This window comes from Alexandromys fortis, unplaced genomic scaffold, assembly GCF_014885135.2.
Source record: "Alexandromys fortis isolate MF-2015 unplaced genomic scaffold, M_Fortis_MF-2015_v1.1 scaffold_18, whole genome shotgun sequence".
Lineage (NCBI taxonomy): Eukaryota > Metazoa > Chordata > Mammalia > Rodentia > Cricetidae > Alexandromys > Alexandromys fortis.
In genome coordinates this window covers 8833134-8855960 of record NW_026067897.1, presented here as the reverse complement: position 1 = coordinate 8855960, position 22827 = coordinate 8833134, and the positions used below count along the sequence as shown (strand labels likewise).

General features: G+C 40.9%; 1 protein-coding gene across 2 annotated transcripts in view; it reads left to right on the top strand.

The window, feature by feature from the left end:
• Nucleotides 1-21367, top strand: part of Ubxn2b (UBX domain protein 2B) — a 31881-nt gene extending 10514 nt beyond the window's left edge. The window contains exons 4-8 of one of the 2 annotated variants that reach the window (XM_050164440.1): nucleotides 192-275; nucleotides 1153-1262; nucleotides 10992-11129; nucleotides 14745-14906; nucleotides 16461-21367. In XM_050164440.1, coding sequence (XP_050020397.1) covers nucleotides 192-275; nucleotides 1153-1262; nucleotides 10992-11129; nucleotides 14745-14906; nucleotides 16461-16623 — 657 coding nt within the window. In that variant the 3' untranslated portion in view covers nucleotides 16624-21367. The remainder of the gene's footprint in view (nucleotides 1-191; nucleotides 276-1152; nucleotides 1263-10991; nucleotides 11130-14744; nucleotides 14907-16460) is intronic. The other variant, XM_050164450.1, reaches the window with a different exon arrangement.
• Nucleotides 21368-22827: the final 1460 nt, after the last annotated feature.

The window sequence follows — 22827 nt, the reverse complement described above, 5'->3', positions numbered from 1 at the left end:
GTTTATATGAAAAGACATTTAACTTCTCACATACACTTGCTGGTAACTTAAGGACTTTATTCCAATGTATTTCCCTAGTCACTATGAATCTGGCCAATAATTTCTTGTCTAGTTTTGAAATATCAAGTATCCAAATAACATTCTGACTATAAGCCATAGTGAATTCTTAACCCATTTATCCTTTGTTCCAGTCGTTTACAGGTGGAGGATACAGATTGGGCAGCTCCTTCTGTAAGCGGTCAGAGTATATCTATGGAGAAAATCAGCTGCAAGATGTAGGTACAGTCATCAAAATGTTAAGCATTCACTTAATTGATCCTGTTTTTTCTCCTTCCTGAATTAATAGTTGATACTATAAATACAGACGTCTCTTACTAGTTTTTGAAGCAGGAGTTAAAGAACCTGTGTGCTTTTATTAGCAATATTTCTACTGCTACATTGGAATGTATAACTTTTTTGTTTGTTTTGTTTTGTTTTGTTTTGTTTTTTGAGACAGGGTTTCTCTGTGTAGCCCTGGATGTCCTGGAACTCACTCTGTAGACCACACTGACCTCAAACTCGAGATCCACCTGCCTCTGCCTCCTGAATGCTGGGATTAAAGACGTGCACCACCACTGCCAGGCAGAATATATAATTCTTACAATTTTCTCTTAGAAATTGTATGCTTTTATAATACAGCATGAATTAAATTATAAAAACATTTGAAATCATTATTTCTGTTACCTTTGAAAATATTAAAATTATAAATTTATTTTAGACATTAACAGTTTCTTGGAAGGGTTCCCTTGCCCCTTGGCTTGAATCGTTAAGTGGTGGAACTAAAGAGATTTGGGGCTGGAAGAGGGGTCCGAGTGACAGGTGCCAAGTGGAGTCTGTCTGCCTGCTGCCGTGCTCCCTCGTGAACTCTGAGTGCTTGCTCAGCAGCCAGGCGCCACCCGGGGGACTTTGATATTTGCAGCTATTATCAGAGTTCTAAGCTAAAAATAAACCTACTAAGTAAACACATGGTGGACACACATGTTTAGCTTTGACTAAACAAATACCTCTGTATTTTAAGATAAATTAATCAGATAGTAAGTTAGGAGATATAACATTGAAATCTAATATTGTTTGGAGATAAATTCTTTTTTTTTTTTCCCCCGTCTCCAAAAGGTTCAGATTTTACTGAAGCTGTGGAGCAATGGTTTCAGTTTAGATGATGGAGAATTGAGACCTTACAGTGACCCAACAAACGCTCAGTTTTTGGAATCTGTTAAGAGAGGGTAAGATGAATTATTCTTATTCTCCTTATTATGTGGAATGGAACTGTTTTGAGTATGTGTATGCATGTTCCTGTGACTGCATATGTATGTATGCACATGGATGTGGAGGTCGTAGGTCAGTCTCAGTGGTGTTCTCTCCCTTGCCTAGAGCTCCCCAGGGAGCTCAGGTGGCATGCTTGTGTGGCAGTTATCTGACCAAGTAGCTCCTCTTCCCAGGCCCTGTTTCTTTTTTTACTGTTCTGTATACACTGCTAGTTTTCAAGAATTAGTTATTGTGACGTATTACATAAGTGACTTTGGGGAGATGGATCTTTGTAGAGAAAGGACATTTTAAATATGATGACACTATGGGCTTTGCTCCAAGAAGAAATGCCTTACTGAATTGAATAGCATCTATCTATCTATCCATTCAGTCTCTGTCCCGCTTACTGTTGGCAAGGTGCCATGACAAAGCACCAAGACCAAGGCAACTTATAAAAGAAAGCATTTAATGGTGGTATACAGTCTCGGGGTGAGTCCGTGATCATGAGGACTGAAAGCAGGGCTGTGGGCAGGCCTGCGTAGCCCTCAAACATGGCTGTGGGCAGGCCTGCGTAGCCCTCAAACATGGCTGTGGGCAGGCCTGCGTAGCCCTCAAACAGTAGCTGAGAACTTAACATCCGATCCATAGCCGTGCGGCAGAGAGCCTGCTGGGAATGGCGTGAGCTTTAAACCTCTGAGCCCATCTCCAGTGACACATCTCCTCCAAAGCCACACACTCTGATCCTCCCCAAAAGTCCTACCAACTAGGGACCGAGTTTTCAAATGTGAGTCCTTCCGGCTTTGTTGACAGCAGCATACGTCTCTCTCGTGGGCGCATTCCTCTCTTTCTGCAGCTCTCTTTGGCTAATATCCCACACCATATCATCAAGAACAGTAATGAGCAAAGTCTCCTTTCTGAGAATATCTGTTAGAGGTTCTGACTAACTGAGATCCATTAGCTCTTTCTTGAAAGATTTAGTAACACTATCTTTGTTGTCCTATAGGAACAACTGTTTGGTATATTTTACCTTATGTATACTAAATACAGGAAAGTAATTTTTATAAGTAAAAAATGCCTATCAGTGATATTTACATTATTTCTTTAATATAAGTTTATATTTCAAATTATATATGCCTAATTCGTACACTTTCTATGTAAATGTAACATATAAAATTACTATAGATGAAGTGTGTGGCATTGTCAGCCTAATTACTATAAATCACATTTCATTCAAGGACTTAATATGGGAGGTACATTCTTGGAAATGCAAGGGATCTTCAGAAATAAAATATAAAATCCTCCAAAAATGCTTAGTTGATTTTTGGTTACTTGTATGCTAGAAGTAGGCCAAGACATCATGAAAAAGAGAGTTGTTCCCCATGTCAGTCTCTGCACGCTCAGATTCTGTGTTAACTGTGATGTTGTCCTCAGGGTAGACCAGTCTTCTGTAGCCATGCAGTCCACAGTCTCTCCCTTGACACTGAAGCACCTGCTGCTCTCGTTACCTGATAACAAGAGATACCTTTATCAGTGTCTGACTGCCTCCAGTATGGAGTTCAAAGCAAATGGTTGTAGCCAGGGATGGTGATTCTGTGTATCCATGGCAAGTCCTTGTGTAGATAAAGACCTCTTTACAGTGCAGAGATATGAAAAATGAAGACCCTTCCTCACTGTTGGTGGAAATGTAAACCTGTATGGCCGCCAAGGAAATCTCTATGGAGGGTTCTCCAAAAACAGAAGTCTGCCTACCATTTGACACATAGGATTCCTGAATAATTTCCTAAAGAATTCTAAAGCAACATACCATGGAGTTACTTACATCTGTGTGTATAAAGCACTGTTCACAATAGCTCAGGGACTGAACCAGCCTAGGTATTCATCAACTGATGAATGGATTAAGAAAAACGCAAAGATACATAATACATTTCCATGAATTGGAAATAATATTAGACAATACCAGCCAGGCTCAAATACCATGTGTTTTCTCTAATATGCATCATCTAGTTTAATATATGCATAGATATATAAATGCATGTATCTATATATGAGTACATAGATCATGAATAGAAAGGGAATCATGAGAAGGAAAGAAGAGATCATAAAGTAGATAAAGAAGAGATTAATCAGTGCATGTGGGAAGGAAGTATAAGGGAGACAGCCTGTTTTCAGTAAAGAAGTGAAGGGCATAGAACAACAGTAAAAACAAAATACAGTGGTGTGTGTATGCAGATGCCATAATGAAATCTGTTACTTTCTGTACTAACCTAAAGCATTTATTTATTTATTTATTTATTTATTTATTTATTTATTTATTTATTATTCTCTTACATATTACACCCAAACCACAATTTTTCCTCCCTTTCCTTTCCCCCAGTCTCCTCTCCTCATCCCCCCTCTGCCCCAAATCCACATCCCCACAATCTCTCCTTAGAAAATAGCAGGCCTCCATGGGACATCAACCAAACATGGCATAATATGCTACAATAAGACCAGGCACTTACCATAGCATCAAGACTGGGCAAGGCAACCCAGTAGGAGGAAAAGGGGCCCAAGAAAAGGGAAAACAGTCAGCTTCCGCTCCTGTTCCCCCTGTTAGGAGTCTCACAAGGATACCAAGCTACTCAGCCATAGCACATATGCAGGGGACCTAGACCAGACCCCTACAGGCTCCCTGATCTCAGTGAGACACCATGAGTACTGGCCATACTGGCACTTGATTCTGTGGGCCATGTTCTTTTGATGTCCCTGACCCTTCTGGTTTCTTCTATCCTTCCCCTCCTCCAAAGGACTCCCCAAACTATGCCTAATTTTGGCTGTGGGTCTTTGCATCTGCCTCCATTTGGTTGCTGGGTGATGCCTCTCTGGTTTGTTTGATGACAGGCAGGACAAGCTCTAGGCTAGAAGTTTGGTGGCTGGGTTTGTGCCCCAATCCCTCCACTTGAGGCCTTACTTGGTTACAGAAGATGGCCAGTTCAAGCTCCAAGTCCTCCATTACTAGGAGTCGTTGCTAGGGTTACTCTCGTAGATTGCATGGAATTTCCATTTCACTAGGTTTCCACCTTATTCCCAAAATGTTCCCTAATTCCAGTCATTTCTCCTAGTATTCCCCACCCCTGGTAATCACTCCTGTTCCAACTCCCACCTGTCCCCCATCTACCAGCAAAATCTATTTCCCCTTTCCAGGGAGATCCTTATATCCCCTCTTGAGCCCTCCTTGTTACTTAGACTCTCTGGGTCTCTGGATTGTAGCATCGTTATCTTTTATTTTACAGCCAGTGTACACTTATAAGTGAGTACATACCATGCTTATCTTTCTGTTTTATCAGGATGGAACTTGGAAGAGATGAGTAATACTCCATTGTATATAAATGTACCACAGCCTCTTTCTTCATTCTTTGGATGGAGGCATCTAGGTAGTTTCTAGTTTTTGGCTTTTTATAAACAAAGCTGCTGTGAACACAGTTGAACAAGTGTCCTTGAGGTAGAATAGATCATCCCTTGGGTACATGCCCAGGAGTGGTATGACTGGGTCTTGAGGTGGATCGGTTCCCAATTTTCTGAGAAACCATTATAGTGATTTCCAAAGAGGCTGTACAAGTTTGCACTCTACTTGTGCAGCAGTGGGGGAGTTCGCATCTTGCTCCAGATCCTCGACAGCATGAGCTGTTTCTTGTGTTTTTTATCTTAGCCATCTAATAGATATAAGATAATCTCAAAATCATTTTGATTCGCATTTTCCTGATGGCTAAGGATGTTGAACATTTCTTTGTTTCTTGGCCATTTGAGTTTCCTCTGTTGAGACTTCTCTGTTTAGATCTTTTAATTGGATTATTTAGTTTCTTGAGTGTTTGGATGAGCTCTGCCTCACCAGCCCCCAACTCAAGTCCCTCATCCCACCCCTACTCCGGTTCTAATCTTTGCCCAGTCTCAGAAAGCCCTCAAAACAGCAGCTCCTCTGGAACCATGCATGCAGGGTATTTAAAGGACCTCCTAAGGAGAGACCATGTAGTTCTCCAGTTCCATGCAGTTCCCCTTCTCTCTTGGGGCCAGGAGACCATTCAGGAGCATTTTATTTTTTTTACTTGTACTTTTAATTATTAATCCGGCTTGGTTTGATCGGCAGAGAGGCTTAATATGAGGGTACAGAACCTTTCATTGAGTTCTTTTTATATTTTGGATATTAGCCCTCTGTCAGATATGGGGCTTGAAGATCTTTTCCCATTCTGTGGGCTGCCTTTTTTTTTTTTTTCCTATTGACAGTGTCTTTTGCCTTACCGAAGTTTTTCAGTTTCAGGAGATCCCACTTATCAATTATTGATCTTAGCGCCTGTCCTGTTTCTGCTCTGCTCAGAGTCTCTTGTGCCAGTGCATTCAAGGCTAATCCCCATTTTCTCTTCTTTCAGGTTCAGTGTATCTGGATTTAAATGAGGTCTTTGATCCACTTGGACTAGAGTTTTATGCAGGGTGATAGATGTGGACTGTTTGCATTTTTTACACACCAATATTCAGTTAGACTAGCACCATTTGTTGAAGATGCCATCTTTTTTTCCATTGTATATTTCTGTCTTTATCAAAAATCAGATGTGCATAGGTATGTGGATGCCGCGGACCGTCCCTCTCGGAGACCACTATCCACGGGAGACCAGGGTGAAGGATAGGATAGTCAGGATACGATGCAAGGGAAATGACAGACAGACACACTGTGTAGTGAAAATCTGCTGCAACTTTACTTCTGCAAAGCTTCAGTTTTTGTACAAAACAGATCAAAGAACTTGGCAGGTGCATTACATAACCCCACTCAGGGTTCCAGACATAAATCAAGATTAAGCATAACCAAAATAGAGCTTCTTCTACGTGCTCCTTTCTACGTGTTCCCCCTTCCGTGCTCAAGATGTTGGCAAGGACTTTTAGTTTTGTTTTGTCTCTTAGAACTCTGTCTCACACCATTATTTACATTCTACCGTGGGAGACTAGTTCTCAGGGTCCTGTGTTTAGCTTTCCATCTATATAGTTTTTATTCTTTGCTCCATATCCCCTAATAGTTTTCTCATTTTCTCATGATAGTTCCTATACCAATATATTAAAACTCAATAATTTCCTTTCTTTCCTTCTTACTATAAAGACACCAGGGCTTCTGGGATCTAGCTAATCTTTCCATAAAGGGGAATTTTCTCTAACTCTCCTTTTCTCTCTAAATCTGATTCACTATGACGATTCCCTCATAACATATCAACTTTAGCCGTTTCTGTTTCATAAATAATAAAGTTTCCCAGGCTCATGTGGCATGGGGCATACTTCAGTTCCTCAAGGACTGCTTTAATGAACGGTGGAGCCGAGCCAAGGACGTACTTTGATTTCTTGGTAAGCGGTCAGCTATAAACAAGAAAATTAAGAAATACAGAGAAAGATCAGGCAAGGTGTCAGGAGGGCTCGCTCTCAGGGCCATCTCCAGATATGAGATCTGCCTAGGGCATCAGGTCCTCTCTGGACTGCTGATTGCCAGGGGGACCACCTGGGGCTTCGCTCCAAGAAGCTCTAACCCCAATCCTTCAGCAGGCAAAAGCCAGCGCAGAGGCATTTTGTCACTACACGGCAGTCACTGCTGTGGACGTGGCATGTGGATTTATATCTGGACCTTTCATTCAGTTCCATTGGTCACCATGTCTGCTTTAAGCCAGACCATGTTGTTTTTATTACTACTGCTCTGTAGTACAGTTTGAAATCAGAGATGGTGATACCTTTAGAAGTTTATTTATTGTATAGGATAGCTTTAGCTATCCTGTTTTTCCCCCTTATGAAACTGAGTATTGTTCTTTCAAGGTCTATAAAGAATTGTGTTGGGATTTTAATGGGGATTGCATTGAATATGTAGATTGCTTTTTGCAGTGTTAATCCTACCAATCCATGAGCATGGGAGATCTTTTCATCTTCTGATATCTTCTTCAACTTCTTTCTTTAAAGACTTGAGGTTTTTTTGAAAGACGGGTCTTTCACTGGCTTGGTTAGAGTTACCCCAAGATACTTTATGTTATTTGTGACTATTGTGAAGGGTGTTGTTTCCCTGATTTCCTTCTCAGTCCATTTGACATTTGTATATCAGAGGGCTACTCATTTTATTTTTTAAGATAATCTTGTATCCAGTCACTTCACTAAAGTGTTGATCAGCTGTAGGAGTTCCTTGATAGAAAATTTGGGGTAGAATTGATATGTACTATCATAACATCTGTGAGTAATGATACTCTGACTTCTTCTTTTCCAGTTTGCATCCCTGCAATCTCCTTTAGTTGTCTTATTGCTCTAGCTAAAACTTTAAGTACTGTATTGAACAGATGTTGAGAAAGTGAACAACCTTGTCTTGTCCTTTTGTTTCTATTTTATTGATTTCAGCCCTGAGTTTATTTCATGCAGTCTACTCTTTGGTGTTTCTGCTTGTTTTTGTTCTAGAGCTTTCAGGTGTGCTGTTAAGTTGCTAGTATGAGATCTCTGCAGTTTCTTTATGTAGGCTCTTAGTACTATGTGCTGTCCTCTTAGCACTGTTTTCACTGTGTCCATAAGTTTGGGTTTGTTATGATTCATTTTCATTGAATTCTAGGAAGTCTTTCATTTCTTTCTTTATTTCTGCCTTGACACGATAGTTATTCATAAGGAGCTGTTCAGTTTCCTTGCGATTGTAGGCTTTCTGTTGTTTCTGTTGCTGTTGATATCCAGCTTTAATCCCTGGTGCTCTGATTGAGTACAGGGTGTTATTTCAATTTTCTTGTATCCTTTGAGACTTGCTTTGTGACAGAGTATGTGGCACATTTTGGAGAATGTTCTGTGAGGTGCTGAGAAGGTATATTCTTTTGTGTTTGGGTGAAATGTTCTCTAGATATCTGTTTGGTCCATTTGAGTCATAATGTCATTATTTCTCTGTTTAGTTTTCCATCTGGATGTCCTATCCTTTTGTGAGAGTGGGATATTGAAGTCTCCTATGATTAATGTGTGATGTTGAATGTGTGATTTAAGTTTTAATAACGTTTCTTTTACAAATATAGGTGCCCTTTTGTTTGGGACATAGATATAAAGAATTGAAGCATCTTCTTGGGGGATACTTTGATAAGTATGAAATATCCCTCTCCATCTCTTTTGATTAACTCTAATTTCGAATTTATTTTATTAGATATTAGGATAGCTACACCATCTTGCTTCCTTGGTCCATTTGTTTGGAAAATCTTTTATTCCAACCCCTTGCTCTGAGATAATGTCTGTCTTTGAGTCAACGTGTGTTTCTTGTATGCAGCAGCAGGATGGATCCTGTTTCCATATCCATTCTGTTAGCTTGTGTCTTTTATTGGGATATTGAGTCCATTGATATTGAGAGATATTAATGTCCAATGATTGTTAATTTATGTTATTTTATTGTTGTTGGTGGTGGTAGTAGTGGTAATAGTAGTAGTAGTTGTGTGTTTCCCTGTTTTGGGGGTTTGCTGATGTAAGATTATTGCCTGTGTTTTTGTGGTTGTTGTTAATTTCATTGAGTTGGAGTTTTCCTTCTAGTACCTTCTGTAGGGATGGATTTGTGGTTAGGTATTGTTTAAATTTGGCTTTGTCATGAAATATTTTGGTTTATCTATGGTGATTGAAAGTTTTGCTGGATATTGTAGTCTGGGTTGCCATTCCTGGTCTCTTAGAGTCTGCAAGGCATCAATCAATTCAGGCTTTTCTGGCTTTCAGAATCTCCATTGAGAAATCAGGTGTAATTCCAATAGGCCTGCCTTCATATGTTACTTGGTCTTTTTCCTTTGCAGCTTTTAATATTCTTTCTTTATTCTGCATATTTAGTGTTTTGATTTTTATGTGGCGTTGGGACTTTTTTCTGGTCCAAATTATTTTGTGTTCTTTAAGCTTCTTGTACTTTTATAAGCATGTCCTTCCTTAGGTTAGAAAAATTTTCTTCTATGATCTTGTTAAATATATCTTCTGGGTTTTCAAGCTGGGATTCTTTTTTTTTTTTCTATTTCTATTATTTTGGATTTGGTCTTTTCAGATTGTCCCAGATTTCCTGGATGTTTGGTGTTAGTATTTTAGATATAACATTTTCTTTGACTGATGAATCTATTTTTTTCTACCATATCTTCTGCCCCTGAGCTTCTCTTGTATTCTCTTAGTTATGCTTGTGTTTGTAGTTCCTGTTCATTCACCCAGCTTTTCCATTTCCAGAATTCCCTTCATTTGTGTTATATTGCTTTCATTCCCGTTTTCAGGTCTTGAATAGTTTCCTTTACCTTTTGGGTTTTTTTTTTTTTTGCATTCTTGACATTCTTTAAGGGATTTATTGATTTTCTTCAATTTTTTGTTGTCTTTCCCTTTTATTTCTCTAAGGGATGTTTTTAATTTCCTTTTAAGGACCTCTATCATCTTCATAAATTTGTTTTTAAAGTCATTTTGGATAGCTGCGCTCTGATGGTGCCCTGTTGCCCGGGCTATTTAGGCATCTGGGTTTGGGGTAATTACAGGTCTAGGTGCTGATTTCCACATTTGTCTGTGTCAGATGGGTGTTTTTTTCCCTGGCTTCTGCTTTTGCTTTGAATTTTTTGTCATTGTGACCTGGATTTCTTGTGGCTGGTATAACCTCTGATCTTGTAGGGAGTCTATCTAAGTTGGGGACAGGCCTTCTGGTGGCTAGCTTGGCTTTTGTTGCAGCAGGGGGTCTCTGTTCTGACTGGTGTGTCCTGTTGCCTGAGCAGAAGTCTGCTGGGGTTGGGCCTGGAAGAGGAGCAGGCGATGAGCTGGGCAGGCATGGGCTGTGGGTTGGCTCTTTGGGAACAGAATCTAGGAAGTGGGGCAGTTTAGCTGGCAGGCGGGTCACCCACCTGGTTTTGTTGTTGTTGTTTGTTTGTTTTTGTTCTTGTTTGTTTGTTGTGTGTGTGTGACCTAAAACAATTTTTAATTTAAAAAAAGGAAAAAGGCTGACTTCACCATGCTGTGTCTCACAGTCCCTGCCTCTCATTCTAAACATGGCAATGCTCACCAGTTACCTGATACTCAGAAATACCTCAACATCAGTTTCCACAACTTCCCCCAGGGACATTAAAATAAATATGTACAGACTCCCAGTACTTGAGAGTCTAAAACAGGAAAATTGCTGTGAGCTTGCAGCTAGTCTGATGTATATACAGAATTCCAGGCTAGCCTGAGCCACGGTTCAAGACCCTATTTCAAAGAAACAACCAAAAATATTTAAAAATATTTAAGTTAACTTTTAAGCTATATAAGAATTTTCTTCTGCTAATTTAACTATCAATTGCTGTCTTATAATCTGCCTTTCTAAATGTACTCCAAGATTGTTGTGATACCCAAAACATTTCTATCTAGGAGTCACTAAAGAGCAGCGTGACCAGCTAGAAGAGATGGCTCCGCACTGGGTGCTTTCCCAGGGGACCAGCATCCACAGCCATCTGAAACTCCAGTCCTGGGGCCTCATCCTCCAGGGGCACCAGGCATGTACATGGTACATGTACATACAGAGAGACAAAACACTCATACGTTTAAAGTAGAAAAGTTTTCAAAGTGTCAGATAACCTGAAGAAAGAATAACTATGTGGCCCTCAATCACCATGGAGATTTTTGTTAGCATGTAGCTCATGATTTAATGCAGTCATCTCAGTGGAGTAGTGAGTGTGTTTTTTAAACAATCTTAACTAAAACTTTCTCTCCCTCCTTTTAAGAGAGATTCCCCTGGAGCTTCAGAGACTGGTCCATGGCAGCCAAGTGAATCTGGATATGGAGGATCATCAAGACCAAGAGTACATAAAACCCAGATTGCGCTTCAAGGCTTTTAGTGGAGAAGGACAAAAACTTGGAAGGTAAAATTCCTCTAGTGAGAAAAATACTTTTTTGCTCAAAATGACATTTCGTTGAAATTAAGAAATCAAAATGACTTATGAAGTAAAAATTGAAATACAAGCTATAAAGACCTTCCTGCTGGAATTAGGTGTGCAGCTTGGCTAATAATGTTAGTAGCAAGTACCCAGAGACCAGTCCTCCTTACACTCATGCGCTCATCCGATACACGCACTGCTCTTGCAGAGGATCCGAGTTTGGTTCCTCACACCCATCCATGCAGCCTGCAACTACCTGTAAAAGTCCAGCTCTAGGTACCCATTGGCACCTGCACATATGCCCACATTGCCACATAGACAAACATGTATAGAATTAGTAATGAAAATAAATCTATTTTTAAAAGCAGCCCTTTAACATATGGATACTTATTACTCTATTTTAAAATAACAGTAATTTGGCCAAGGTATGCTTGAGCTAGAGAATGACTAGAACCAAGTTCCAACCCAAGCGCTCAGGGTGCATACTTTTCCCTACTGTGCCATGTTCTCCTTTTGCGTTTTGGCCACTTTCATGTAAGTCTACAGTGCTTTGAGCATATCCCCTTCACACACTGCCCTCCTCCCTCTCCTACGAGCCCCTCTTGTCCGGATTAGGTTCTAGGCGTTTTCTGTTCTTTGTGGCTGTGTTCCTTCATTTCTGCTTCCAGTCACACAGCTTCAAAAGAGAACCTGGCAGGTGTTGCTGACTGGAGAAAGCAGTGACCATATCCCCCCAACTTTAGTGGTGTGTCTGCCATGAATAAACTCTGAGATGCTGCAGCAGGAGAGTGTGCCTCAGTTCTCTGTGCTTTGGAAGCAGCCCTTGGGTTCCGGCTCCAGCGCCACAAACCACACCTCTAATCCTAGCACTAAGGAGATAGAGGGTCATCCTCCGCCTTCTACCCAGTCTGCAGCCAGTCTCAGGCATATACTAACTCTGTTGCTAGCCTGGTCTATGAGAGGTTGACCTTTCCTCGAAGTGGAAATAGGAAATTGTTCAGTTTTAATATACAGAAAATTACCACTAGTGTGTTAATATGACGTGACTCAGTGTACATAAACTCATATTTAATCAAATAATACATTTCTAAAGTAAAAAATTGCACATAACATTTTACACTGGACATTTACATCAAGAACTATATTAAGATTTGATCCCTGGCACCAAAACTTAATAAAAAAGGAAAGAAAGAAAATTGAAACTAAAAAACTATTAAGACAGCAGCTTAATAGTTCTCATTTCCTAAGATCTCCAGCCAGCTACTGAAGTACAAAAAGGGAAATAATCCAGTTTTGTCCACTGGCAGTAGTCTAATTACAAAGAGCGTACAGGCAGAAGTTGGCCAAGTTTTCTTGTGATATACAAGTAGATAGAAATACGGAAGTCATGGGTGACAGCTGTATGTTTACAAATGGTAGCATACCCTGAGTTGAGCAGGAGTTGAGCCGATAGTCTTCTGCTGTCAGGGGGAACCAGACTTGACCCTGGCCGAGGGTTTTCAGCTGTATGATGATAAATGATGCAGCTGGAATAGATAATCTTTGTGTTCGCCTGCATGCTGCCGAGTGGAGATTCTGTGTGCCACTCGGTCATGCGGCACTGAATCTGAGGTCGGTTCGAGTTGGTCCCTAGTCCTCAGGGATGCTCCTGTCTGATGCGCAGCAGCCCCTCTGCCCTGCCTTCTCTTTCCTGCTAGTCCTGCCGCTCATTCAGCCCTCATCTTGCCTCAGCCTCTGGATCTTCTCTCTTGAGCAGCCCGGCGGTGCTAGGCCCCCTAGATCCCATGGGGCTGATCCCAGGCGCTCCCTGCTCCCTTCCCTCAGCCCCTCGTCTATTCCCGCATCGCATGCTTAAGCACATTTCCTTGCTTGACTCAGAGAGTTTCTCAGGCCGATGGTGATGGTTTTCGTGATACTTTCAGATTCCTGGTTCGTTCTTGTGAGTTTCCAACTATCTAAGAAAAGCTCAGCTCAGATCCTTTCTTCTTGCTTTCTTAAAAGTCTTTTTGTATCTCTTAATTTCTCTCTTTAAAAAGTTTTTAATTAACCTTAAAATATAAAGGGTCTATGAAAATGTAGCTGGCTGCAGAGATGACTCAGTGGTTGGGAGTTCATGCTGCTCCTACAGAGGACCTGGTTCGGTTCCCAGTACCCATTTGGGGCAGAGTCCAGCCATCTCTAACTCCAGATTCAAAGGACATGATGCCTTCCCTGGCCTCCACAGGCACAAGGCATGCTCATTATGCGTGTATATATAAATGTAGGCAAAACACTGTACACAGAAAAATCTTATTTAAAAACTCATTGTAGTGTGATGGTCGACTCACGGGGAGCTTTGCTGTGCACTGATGTTGTCCCAGCAATCGTGAGACCATAGCAGCAGGATCAGTCCTAGGCCAATCTGAGCTACAGAGTGAGACACTGCCTTCAAAGAAGGGAGAGTGACTTTGAAAGTGAACACTGAATGTAGCAATAAAACCCCAGTGTCTGTTCACCAGTAACAAACTTGGCATGGGACGGTGTTCTGGTCGACCTCTGACTCGGCTTTTCCATTGATATCGCTGCCACACCTACTCCATCCATTCCAGTTTGTCAATAACTCATTTCCGCACACCTGCTTCTTACAAGGAGACACATTCAGGTGCTCTCTACTGAGGCTCCCTTCCCGCTGTATACTAACTTTCTATTTCAGAAGAAGCTTGTCTGCCTGCTCAGAATTTTCCCTAGAAGATACTAGATGACAGAAAGACCATTATGCAGCAGCTTTCTCCTTTCTCAGTAGGTCCCTTCAAGTAGTGTAGCAACCTAACTTGAAGAACCCTTGTACCTGATGGGGTTAATCTGTACAACAGAGTGGTATTCTCTCACCAAACAAGGATGCAGGCCAGTGGGGATGGCTGACTCAGGGTCACGGGGCAGGTGGGTGAGGTGAGTGTGCCGTGCTATATGGATCATGTCTATGCATGGCCACTGGTGAGGAGAAAGGACATCTGGGTAATGAATTTATTTCTCACTAATAGCTTTGAGCTATTTCTCTTTTACAAAGCAGTATCCACTTAAGTCAGATGTTTTTAAAATTGCTTTAACAGTGTTTTAAAGTATCAGTTCAGTTCTGATTATGTAAGCAGAATTAACTTTTGAGTTCTTTGTCCCAGGCATCATCCTGAAGGACTTCATGGGATAGTAAATGCATTAAGAATACAGTCTTACAGAATTATACTAGGTTGATGTTCTTCCTCCAGTGTAGCTAGCTAGAACATAGTCGGGATTTGAAGTCTATTTTCTTTATACTCTTGGGCATGCTGACATTAAGTCTCTGGTTTCTCATTTCTCCCTGAACTGTGTGCTAAACAGTGTAAGGAAAGTTCAGAGATGGAGTTGTAGAAAGTGCAGCTAGGCTTCTGAGTTATCTGGGATTAAGTAGAATTAAAGAGGCCAAAAGAAGTAGAGAAAACTGGAAGGAAGCTGTGGTCTTGCTGGGGAAGTCCTCAGAGGAGTCGTGGTACAAGTGACTGCAGAGCTGAGGCTCAGCCACCTTCAGTGTGTCCTGTGTCCTGTGTCCTGAGTATGTGTTCTGATTCTTACATTCTTCTTTCTTAGCCTTACACCAGAAATTGTCAGTACTCCTTCTTCTCCAGAAGAAGAGGACAAATCAATACTTAATGCAGCTGTTCTTATTGATGATTCTGTGCCCACCACAAAAGTTCAGATTAGGTTGGCAGATGGAAGTCGTCTGATCCAGAGATTCAACAGCACCCACCGGTGAGCTGCTCCCCAGCCAGGGTCTTCTGTTCATCTACTGTTGCTCATCACAGAAAACTGCCCATGCTGTTTGCGTTTTTACAGTAAGCTTTTGACAGAAGAATAGTTAAAAGGATGGTGACGACCTATACACTAGATGAAATTGATGGTAATATTCATGGTAAATTATCCTATTAGTCCAAGTTTAGACAACTCCAAATATATTAGCTGTAGTTTTGCATTGTGACTAAAACTGCATCAAGTGGACTCAGACTCAAGATAGTAAGAATCTATTGGGACTTTTTCAGTTAACATATTAGTCATTATAACCTAGGATGGTGGTACACACCTGTTTCCATTGTTTGGAAGCTCAAAGCAAGTACAAGTTTGAAGTAAATCTGAGCTACATAATAAGGTATATCTCAAACAAACAATAAGTTTATGATATTCTAATCAGAACTTTTTGTTTAGCAACTTCATCTTGCATGGTGTAAGTCATTTGTGCTGTTGGTACAGTATTCTCTAATAGGCTGTCTCATTCTCTTTAATGCTCACTTGAATATATTTTCCTTGCACATAATAGTGCTTTCACTGTTCACTGGTTATAAGACCCTGATGTGCACTTGTAATGCCTGCGTTACTCTCTGCGGTACAGTTGGCGCTACTATACCATGCGAGCCAGGCAAGGGCCTGGAGATTAAAGGAACATACAAGAGACATGGGTCATTCGTGAGGAGAGAATGCCAAATGCCGCCTATTCAAGCTTAGAAAATACCTTATATACCTAGCTGCTGCACAATGGAAATCCCCCCAAGACAGGTGGGAAATTATCAGGCTCGAAAGTAAACAAAACCCCTAAGCTATGTGTGGGCAGAGGTAGCACAGGAACAAACAGTATGTTTAGCCGGAAACTGCAACAAGAAGTTTGGCCAGAAACTACAAGCGATCCTCAGTATGAACCCTTGGAGGAGGTGTAGACCTGTGGGCCCTACATGCACTTATTATGGTCTTAGTTACGTTACTAAGTATATGTGAGAATAATTTTTAAATTCTTTGTTACTATTTTTAATGATATGATTTTACTGTGTGACTATGTAGCTTAGGGTAGCCTCAGTTAATGATATTGACTTAGCCATACAAGAAATGGAATTACAGGCTTGTACCAACACACCTAACTTTTATATGTATGAATGTGCACGTGTGTGTGTATGTATGTGTGTGTCTTTCATAGTGTTAGGCTTATCCTGCTCACTGTCCACACAGATGGCTTAGAGGCCTAGGCTACCAACGGTTGTTATTTTGAAAACAATCAGACTTGATTTCAATATAACAATATTGTTAATCCTTATTTTATACATAATTCACTTAAAGATTGTTTTTGTTTTATTACAAATGTATACTCCAAAATTATTATTTTTCTTTCATAACCTGATGAACTTTCCCATCAAAATAATTAAAGTTATAGCACCTTTAAACAAAAGTTGGAATTATTTAATTTTTGTGAGGATGATTTTAGCTAAAAGTTTACATGGAAATATGCCCTTGCTACAATGAACGTTTTACTTATTTTTTCAGGGTCCTGGATGTCCGAGACTTCATAATACAGTCCCGTCCTGAGTTTGCAACAACAGACTTTATTCTTGTGACTTCATTTCCGAGTAAAGAGCTAACAGATGAAAGTCAGACACTACAAGAAGCAGATATTCTTAATACTGTGATACTCCAACAGCTTAAATAGTATTGTTCCAACCCATGTAGGAATAGGTAATGTTGTACATACTGGTAAAATACTTCCAGCATAAAAACAACCAAATTATTTTTATTATTCAGATAAATCCTGTTTTTGCTGTTGATCTATCTTCCAGTATTTGTCTCGATAAATTTAAACCACGGATAGATCTTTGAATTTTTGAATGTTTGAACTTTTAGTTGCAGGTCAGGCTTTTAGTGATTGATAGCTATAAACATCTAGGTCAGCAATTTATTATGTGCTCAGTGTTATATGTTTTCATATGTAATAATGTTTTCAGAAGTGGAAAGAACATCTTTTGGTAAATCCATTTGGTAAAATTTGCACTCAAATTTTTTAATGCAGCAATGACCAGTAACCAGTAAGGATCCCTTTTCTGTGATATATACCAGTGTCTGCTCTGAGTTTGAAATTGTTTGATCATAAAGTAATTAAGATTTTGCATATTGTTAATTTTTACATGTCGTTTGAACTATGTTAGTATCACAGAGTATATTTTGCCCTTGTATTTTATAAAATTACAACTAAGTCTTAGTAGCTGTAAAGGTCATCCGCTCCACTCTTGAGAATATGGGATAAACAGAACTTTAAAGTCAAGGCATTGCAGTCCCATCCTTCCTGCCTTGATCACATTCATTTTCTTCCAGCATTTTAACAGGGATCTGTTAAACTAGAAACATTATTGTTGGTGTGTAACACAGAATGTGTTCTTCAGCATGTGAACTCAGTCTGAGAGGCTGGAGCAAAAACTGCCAGCAAGATGGTAGTGTTTCCCTTGTCCAGGCACGTCTTGAGTAATGCGGGCAGTATTGAACAGCGGGAAAGCTTGCTTCCCTGCAGACACCATTCCATCCTTAGTACCGTGGCTGTGTACTATTTGGTTGCTGATGTAAGAAAATACAGAGCTTGTGACTGAAGTAGCAGAGATTTATTATCTTAAAAGTATGTAATCGGATATTGAAGACGAGTTTCTCTACGCTAGAATTAAGGTGTCAGTGGGACTGCATGGAGACTCCAGAGAATCATTGGCTGCTGAGCCTCCAGAGGCCGCCTGTGTTCCTTACCGTGGTGCTCAAACTCCTCTGGCTGCCAGCCCTTCCACCTCCCTGAGCCTTCTGTAACTACAGTGTGCTCTGCTTTCGAGGACGTAAAGACAAGACAGGATGCACAGGTGAACCCACGCTCATTGCCTAGCGTTAGCTTTATAGTGACCTTAATCATCCTTCAGGGTTGCTCTTTTCCACTTTAGTTACACCTTTTTGGGAGTGGGGGAGTTGATATAGTTGCTTACCACGGCCCACATTGTCTCAGAGATTCGCCTACCAAATATACTCACCCCATTCATCCACAGGTGCTCAGAAATTGCAGCGTATCACTTCGACTCACTCACCTGCATTTCATTGGTTTCAAAAGTCCCAAATCTTGTTAAGATGACCTAAATTAAGTGGAGATTCATCTCTTCATCTCTGCCTATGACACTAAAAATGAACTATGTCTTCACAGATAAATGTCAGGACAGCTATAGAATAAGCTATAAACATTGATGTGTAAAAGGCAGGCAACAGTGAAAAGCAGAGCCACTGTTACCGAGAAATCCGCAAATCAGCCAGACCTTCCATCAATGTCTAAGGCCCACCATTAACGTATGGCTCTTGTAACTTAGTCCTTTGAGTTTGGACTGTCTACATCACCTTCCTTTCGCAGAAGACACACAGCTTGTTTTTTCTTCTCATAATGTGCTGTGTGCTTTTCATTTTACAATAGCAGTGATCTGTAAAAAAAACTCATGGATCGCCTGTGTGTCATGGAGATTGGCTCCATTAAACAGGAAGCTCTTCCAAGCATCTTTCTATAACAGAAATAATCCCATCTCTAAGTTTTAGTTCTTCAGAGAAAACAGAACTGTGTCATACCCTTTTGCGTGATTGAATATGCAGACCACTTCGTTACACGTGTGGTGTGTTGCTTGTGTACACGTTTGGATGTGTGTCTGGGAGAAGCCTGAATTGACGTTGGGAGTCTTCCTCAGTCTTTTTCTACCATATTCATTGAGGCAGATCTCACTTAAACCCAGAGCTCACCACCGCAGCGGTTGGCTAGGCTGTCTCCACCTTCCTAGTCCTGGATTGTGGGCGCCCATCCTACCCAGCCCGCATGGCAAGCACTTTAGCTACTGAGCCATCCCAGCCCTTTGTGTTATCTGAGGGTTGTGCACCCACACCCTCGTTTTTCTGCTTCAGGCTTTCCTGACGATGATGTCATTTGTAAATTACTCTTAAGAGTCTGTCATGAGGTAGGCTGAGAGCTCCATAGCCCTGGTTTCTTTCTATCTGTCACCTTTTCACACAGTGTTTCTATTTCCTATCAAACTTTACGTCACCCAGAAAGAAGCAGGCTAAAATTTTCCAGAATTCCAGCTTAGTCTCAAGCTCCTCATGTCCAGCCCTGCTTTGCCTGTGACTGTGCAACTCGGCTAAGCTTGAGTTTCCAATAGTGCTTCCTCCTGCTCTGAGCCCTCAGCAGCAGAGCCTTTAACGTCACCTTTTCTAAAGACTGCTCAGCCGTCTAGACATTCTCTGGGGACGTAGGTTTTCTCTACCAATTCTGAGCTCCTTCCAAGCCCTCTTCAGCACTAGCCTGTCTACTAACAGTCTGAATAAAGCAGGCTCAGCTCTTCTGTCACCATCCTCAAAGCCGAGGCTGTATGTAATCCAAAACTGGGATTGTTGCCACCTCCTGGTTGACTAGAATGTGTTGTAAGGGACCTAGAAGTCTCTGGTTATTGCAAGGAAGCGAGCTAGGGAGTTTTGTTTTGTTGTTGTTTGTTTTGTTTTATTTTTGAGACAGGGTCTCCCTGTATATTCCTGGCTGGTCTGGCACTCTAATGAGTGTAGACATGCTGGCCTTAAACTCACAGGAATCCACCTGCCGCTGCTTCCTGAGTGCTAGGATTAAAGGTCAGAGTGACCAGTGAAGACTTCAAGTACTGAGACTGTGGCTACAACATTTCTATGCAGAATTTTTCTCAATCACATAGAGAAAAAAGATTTTCTTTAACAATACAGGCCCAGCCCTGCCTCTTTGGCTTTGTTAAATATAATGTGGGTAACAGCTGTAATTCAAAAGATTATACCTGATAATACCTGATACCACCACTTCAGAGCTATGGAGAGACCACTGTGACCTAGGGGCCAGCCTGCGTTACCGTGTGAGACTTTCTTAAAACAAACAAAAACAGATGAACTTTCACTTGGAGCAAATCAGGGTGGGCGGGATGGGATCAGCAGACGGAGCAGGAGTGAGGAGACCTCGCGTCCAGACCCATGGAAAGCCTGGCAGGCATGGTGGCCTCCTCTAGTCTCAGCATCTCGCAGGCAGAGGTGATCTCTGCACCACAGGGCTAATTAGACTAACTGAATGGGATAGCACCAGGTTAAGGAAGAGCCCCCCTTCAATAAAGAACAGGGCAAACACTGTCAACTTCAGGCCTCTAAGCATACACATGGGCTTGCGAACTAGCATGTATGTGCGTGCGTGCGTGTGTCCCAAACACACACACACACACACACACACACACACACACGCACGCACAGACTAATAGTACCATAGTCATTGTAAATAATAGGGCATTACCTGTATTAAAACAGGAAAAAAAATGTCCAAACCTTGTAAAATAACTTGAATTTTTCTTGTAGTTTTTTTAATCAGTTGTATTTAGTACCTACAAATGCTAAAAAAAAAAAAAGACTGCCATTTTTGTGTTCTTTCTGTCCAAAAGACAGGGGTGTCTGTCAGGACAAGAAGTGAAGGCCCACGTGATGATGGCCAGTCCTTTCACAGACATCACAGGCTTTATTGAGAATCTGTTTGTACTGTAGTACAGGAACATTTTATTTATTACATTTTTTAAAAAATACCAATCCAAGTTCCTACTCCCTCCCCTCCTCCCATTTCTTCCACATACCCTCACACCCCACCCCCATCTAATTCTCAGGATAAGGCACATTGCCTTGTGGAAGGTCCAAGACCCTCCCTACTATATCTAGACTGAGCAAGGTATCCATGCAAACAGAATGGGTTCCCAAAAGGCCAATACATGCAGTAGGAATAAATCCTGGTGCTCCTGCCAGTGGCCCCTCAGTCTGCCCCAGCCATGCAGCTGACAGCCACCTTCAGCGGGACTCTTAACATTTTAAATGCATCATCAGCATAAAGCAAGGTGGCACACTGAGTGGTCAGACCACTGTCTTGGGACAGCTGTTTTAAATGAGGTTGTAATAAAAAATAGTTTGCAGTATCTGCTTACAAATAATGTTTTCATTCAAACTCATTGGATGTGTTTTTTAAAAAGGATGTGCCTTTATGTGCAGCTTGATTTCAGTGGTTTACTAGGTTGCTTTGAACTTGAGTCTTTGTTTGGCTTAATTGCCCCTTGTCTGGGGGCAGAGAAGGGCCTGAGGTAAGGCATTGCCACCTGAGTTTTCCATGGTTGTTTCTGGTTTTATTCTACTATAAGAACAAATTCAGGTACCTCCTGACTGTTTGCCCCTATGTATTTCTGAAAACATTCTCATAAAGTGTATTATATTAAGATGCATTCAGTTTTCCCTGTAAGAGTTTGTATCTGTGTTGATACATCTTTGGCCAGTAGTGCCAAAAGTTGAAGAAATTTTTATAATCTGTAAAATATTTAGTGTTTCCTTGAATTTCAATTAAAGAGTTTATAAAAGAATTGCTGCATATGTAAATGTGTGTTCACAGGTCTGTGTGCAAGTGCATGTGTGTGTGCATGCATGTGTTTATATAGCCCGGAACAATGACCATGTGACTTACACATAACGTAGCTTCGCAGTTTTCCCTCTTAAAGACCACAGGGTCGTGACGTAGAGGCCATGGGGAGCGTCCTCTTCAGACAGTTCAAACTTAATGGCCTCTTTTCCTTTAGATAAATGTTTTTCCAAGAAAGCAGGAAGACTCAGGACTCTACAGCTACCTAAAGAGTTCCTTGAATGCTGCAGTTGACTTCAGAGGGAGCTCCTAACAGGAAGGACATCAGAAAGAAAGCTAGCAGTCACCACTGATTGTGTGATAGATGACACTCCCTTTTATTGCAAGATCAAACAAATGACTAGTAATTCAGTAGGGTGGACTTAAAGACCTTGCACAGAATCAGCAACACAATCATTCTTCCTGTTGACAAGCTAAGGACTGTATGCTAATAAGCAGCACAAAAAAGAGCCAACAGGTTAAAGACTAATGCTAAAAAGAAATCTCACAGTAGCCCAGAATTGAATGTAATAAAGGGTTATTTATTTAGGGGTAGACTCACAGATCACAGTCCTCTGCTCGAGCAGGGAACAGCAACCAAATCCCAAAGCCAGAAGAGAAGGCAATGGTACATTTTACATTGGCATATATAGTATAAGAGGCCACACCCAAGTGGGCAGGTAACTTAAAGGCTACTGGCTATAGGAATTCCTACAGCACCTCCCCTTTTTGTTTAAATAAGAGTTCTAAGCCTAATACAAAATTATATACAATAAGAACAGGTATCAGTTATAAAAATAAGAATTACAACCAGCGTAAACAATATCGAGCAAGAAATGTGATGTTTCAATAATTATCCTATTCTAAGGAGTTTAAGTCTTGTATTATAAATAACTTGGCCAAGGCATGAGAGGAAAATAACTACAACTATCTAGTCTTCAACCCCATCAAAGACCTGAGAAGGGAAATATTACTTGAATAAACAGGAAGTGCAATTAAGCCACTTCCAAAATATGCAACAAATGACAGAGACAACTGGCTACCTGGGCAGTCACTCAAAGTCTCATTTACAACATTGGAGCAACCAACTTTGGCTAAGTCTAGAGTAACTGACAGACCATTTTAAGAGGTAGGAAATTTTTCAAAACTGTCTTACCCTGTCTTGGCAAGATGTGACAATCTTTTTCTTGTATCCTGCTTGTCCTGTCCAAACATCATGCATTTTGTCAGTGGCCAATGCATGGGAAGTTCTTTGCCCAAAGGCCAGTTTTGCCAAGAAGAAAACAAGCTCCAAGTGGAGTATCTTTGGTGCTCAACATTCTCTCGGGAATTGATGGATGCTGCCAGAAACAATCCTGTCTCACGTCAACAGAACCCTAAGTTACTTAAATGCCATATTCTAAAGCTCTTTGAAGTGGTTGAAGA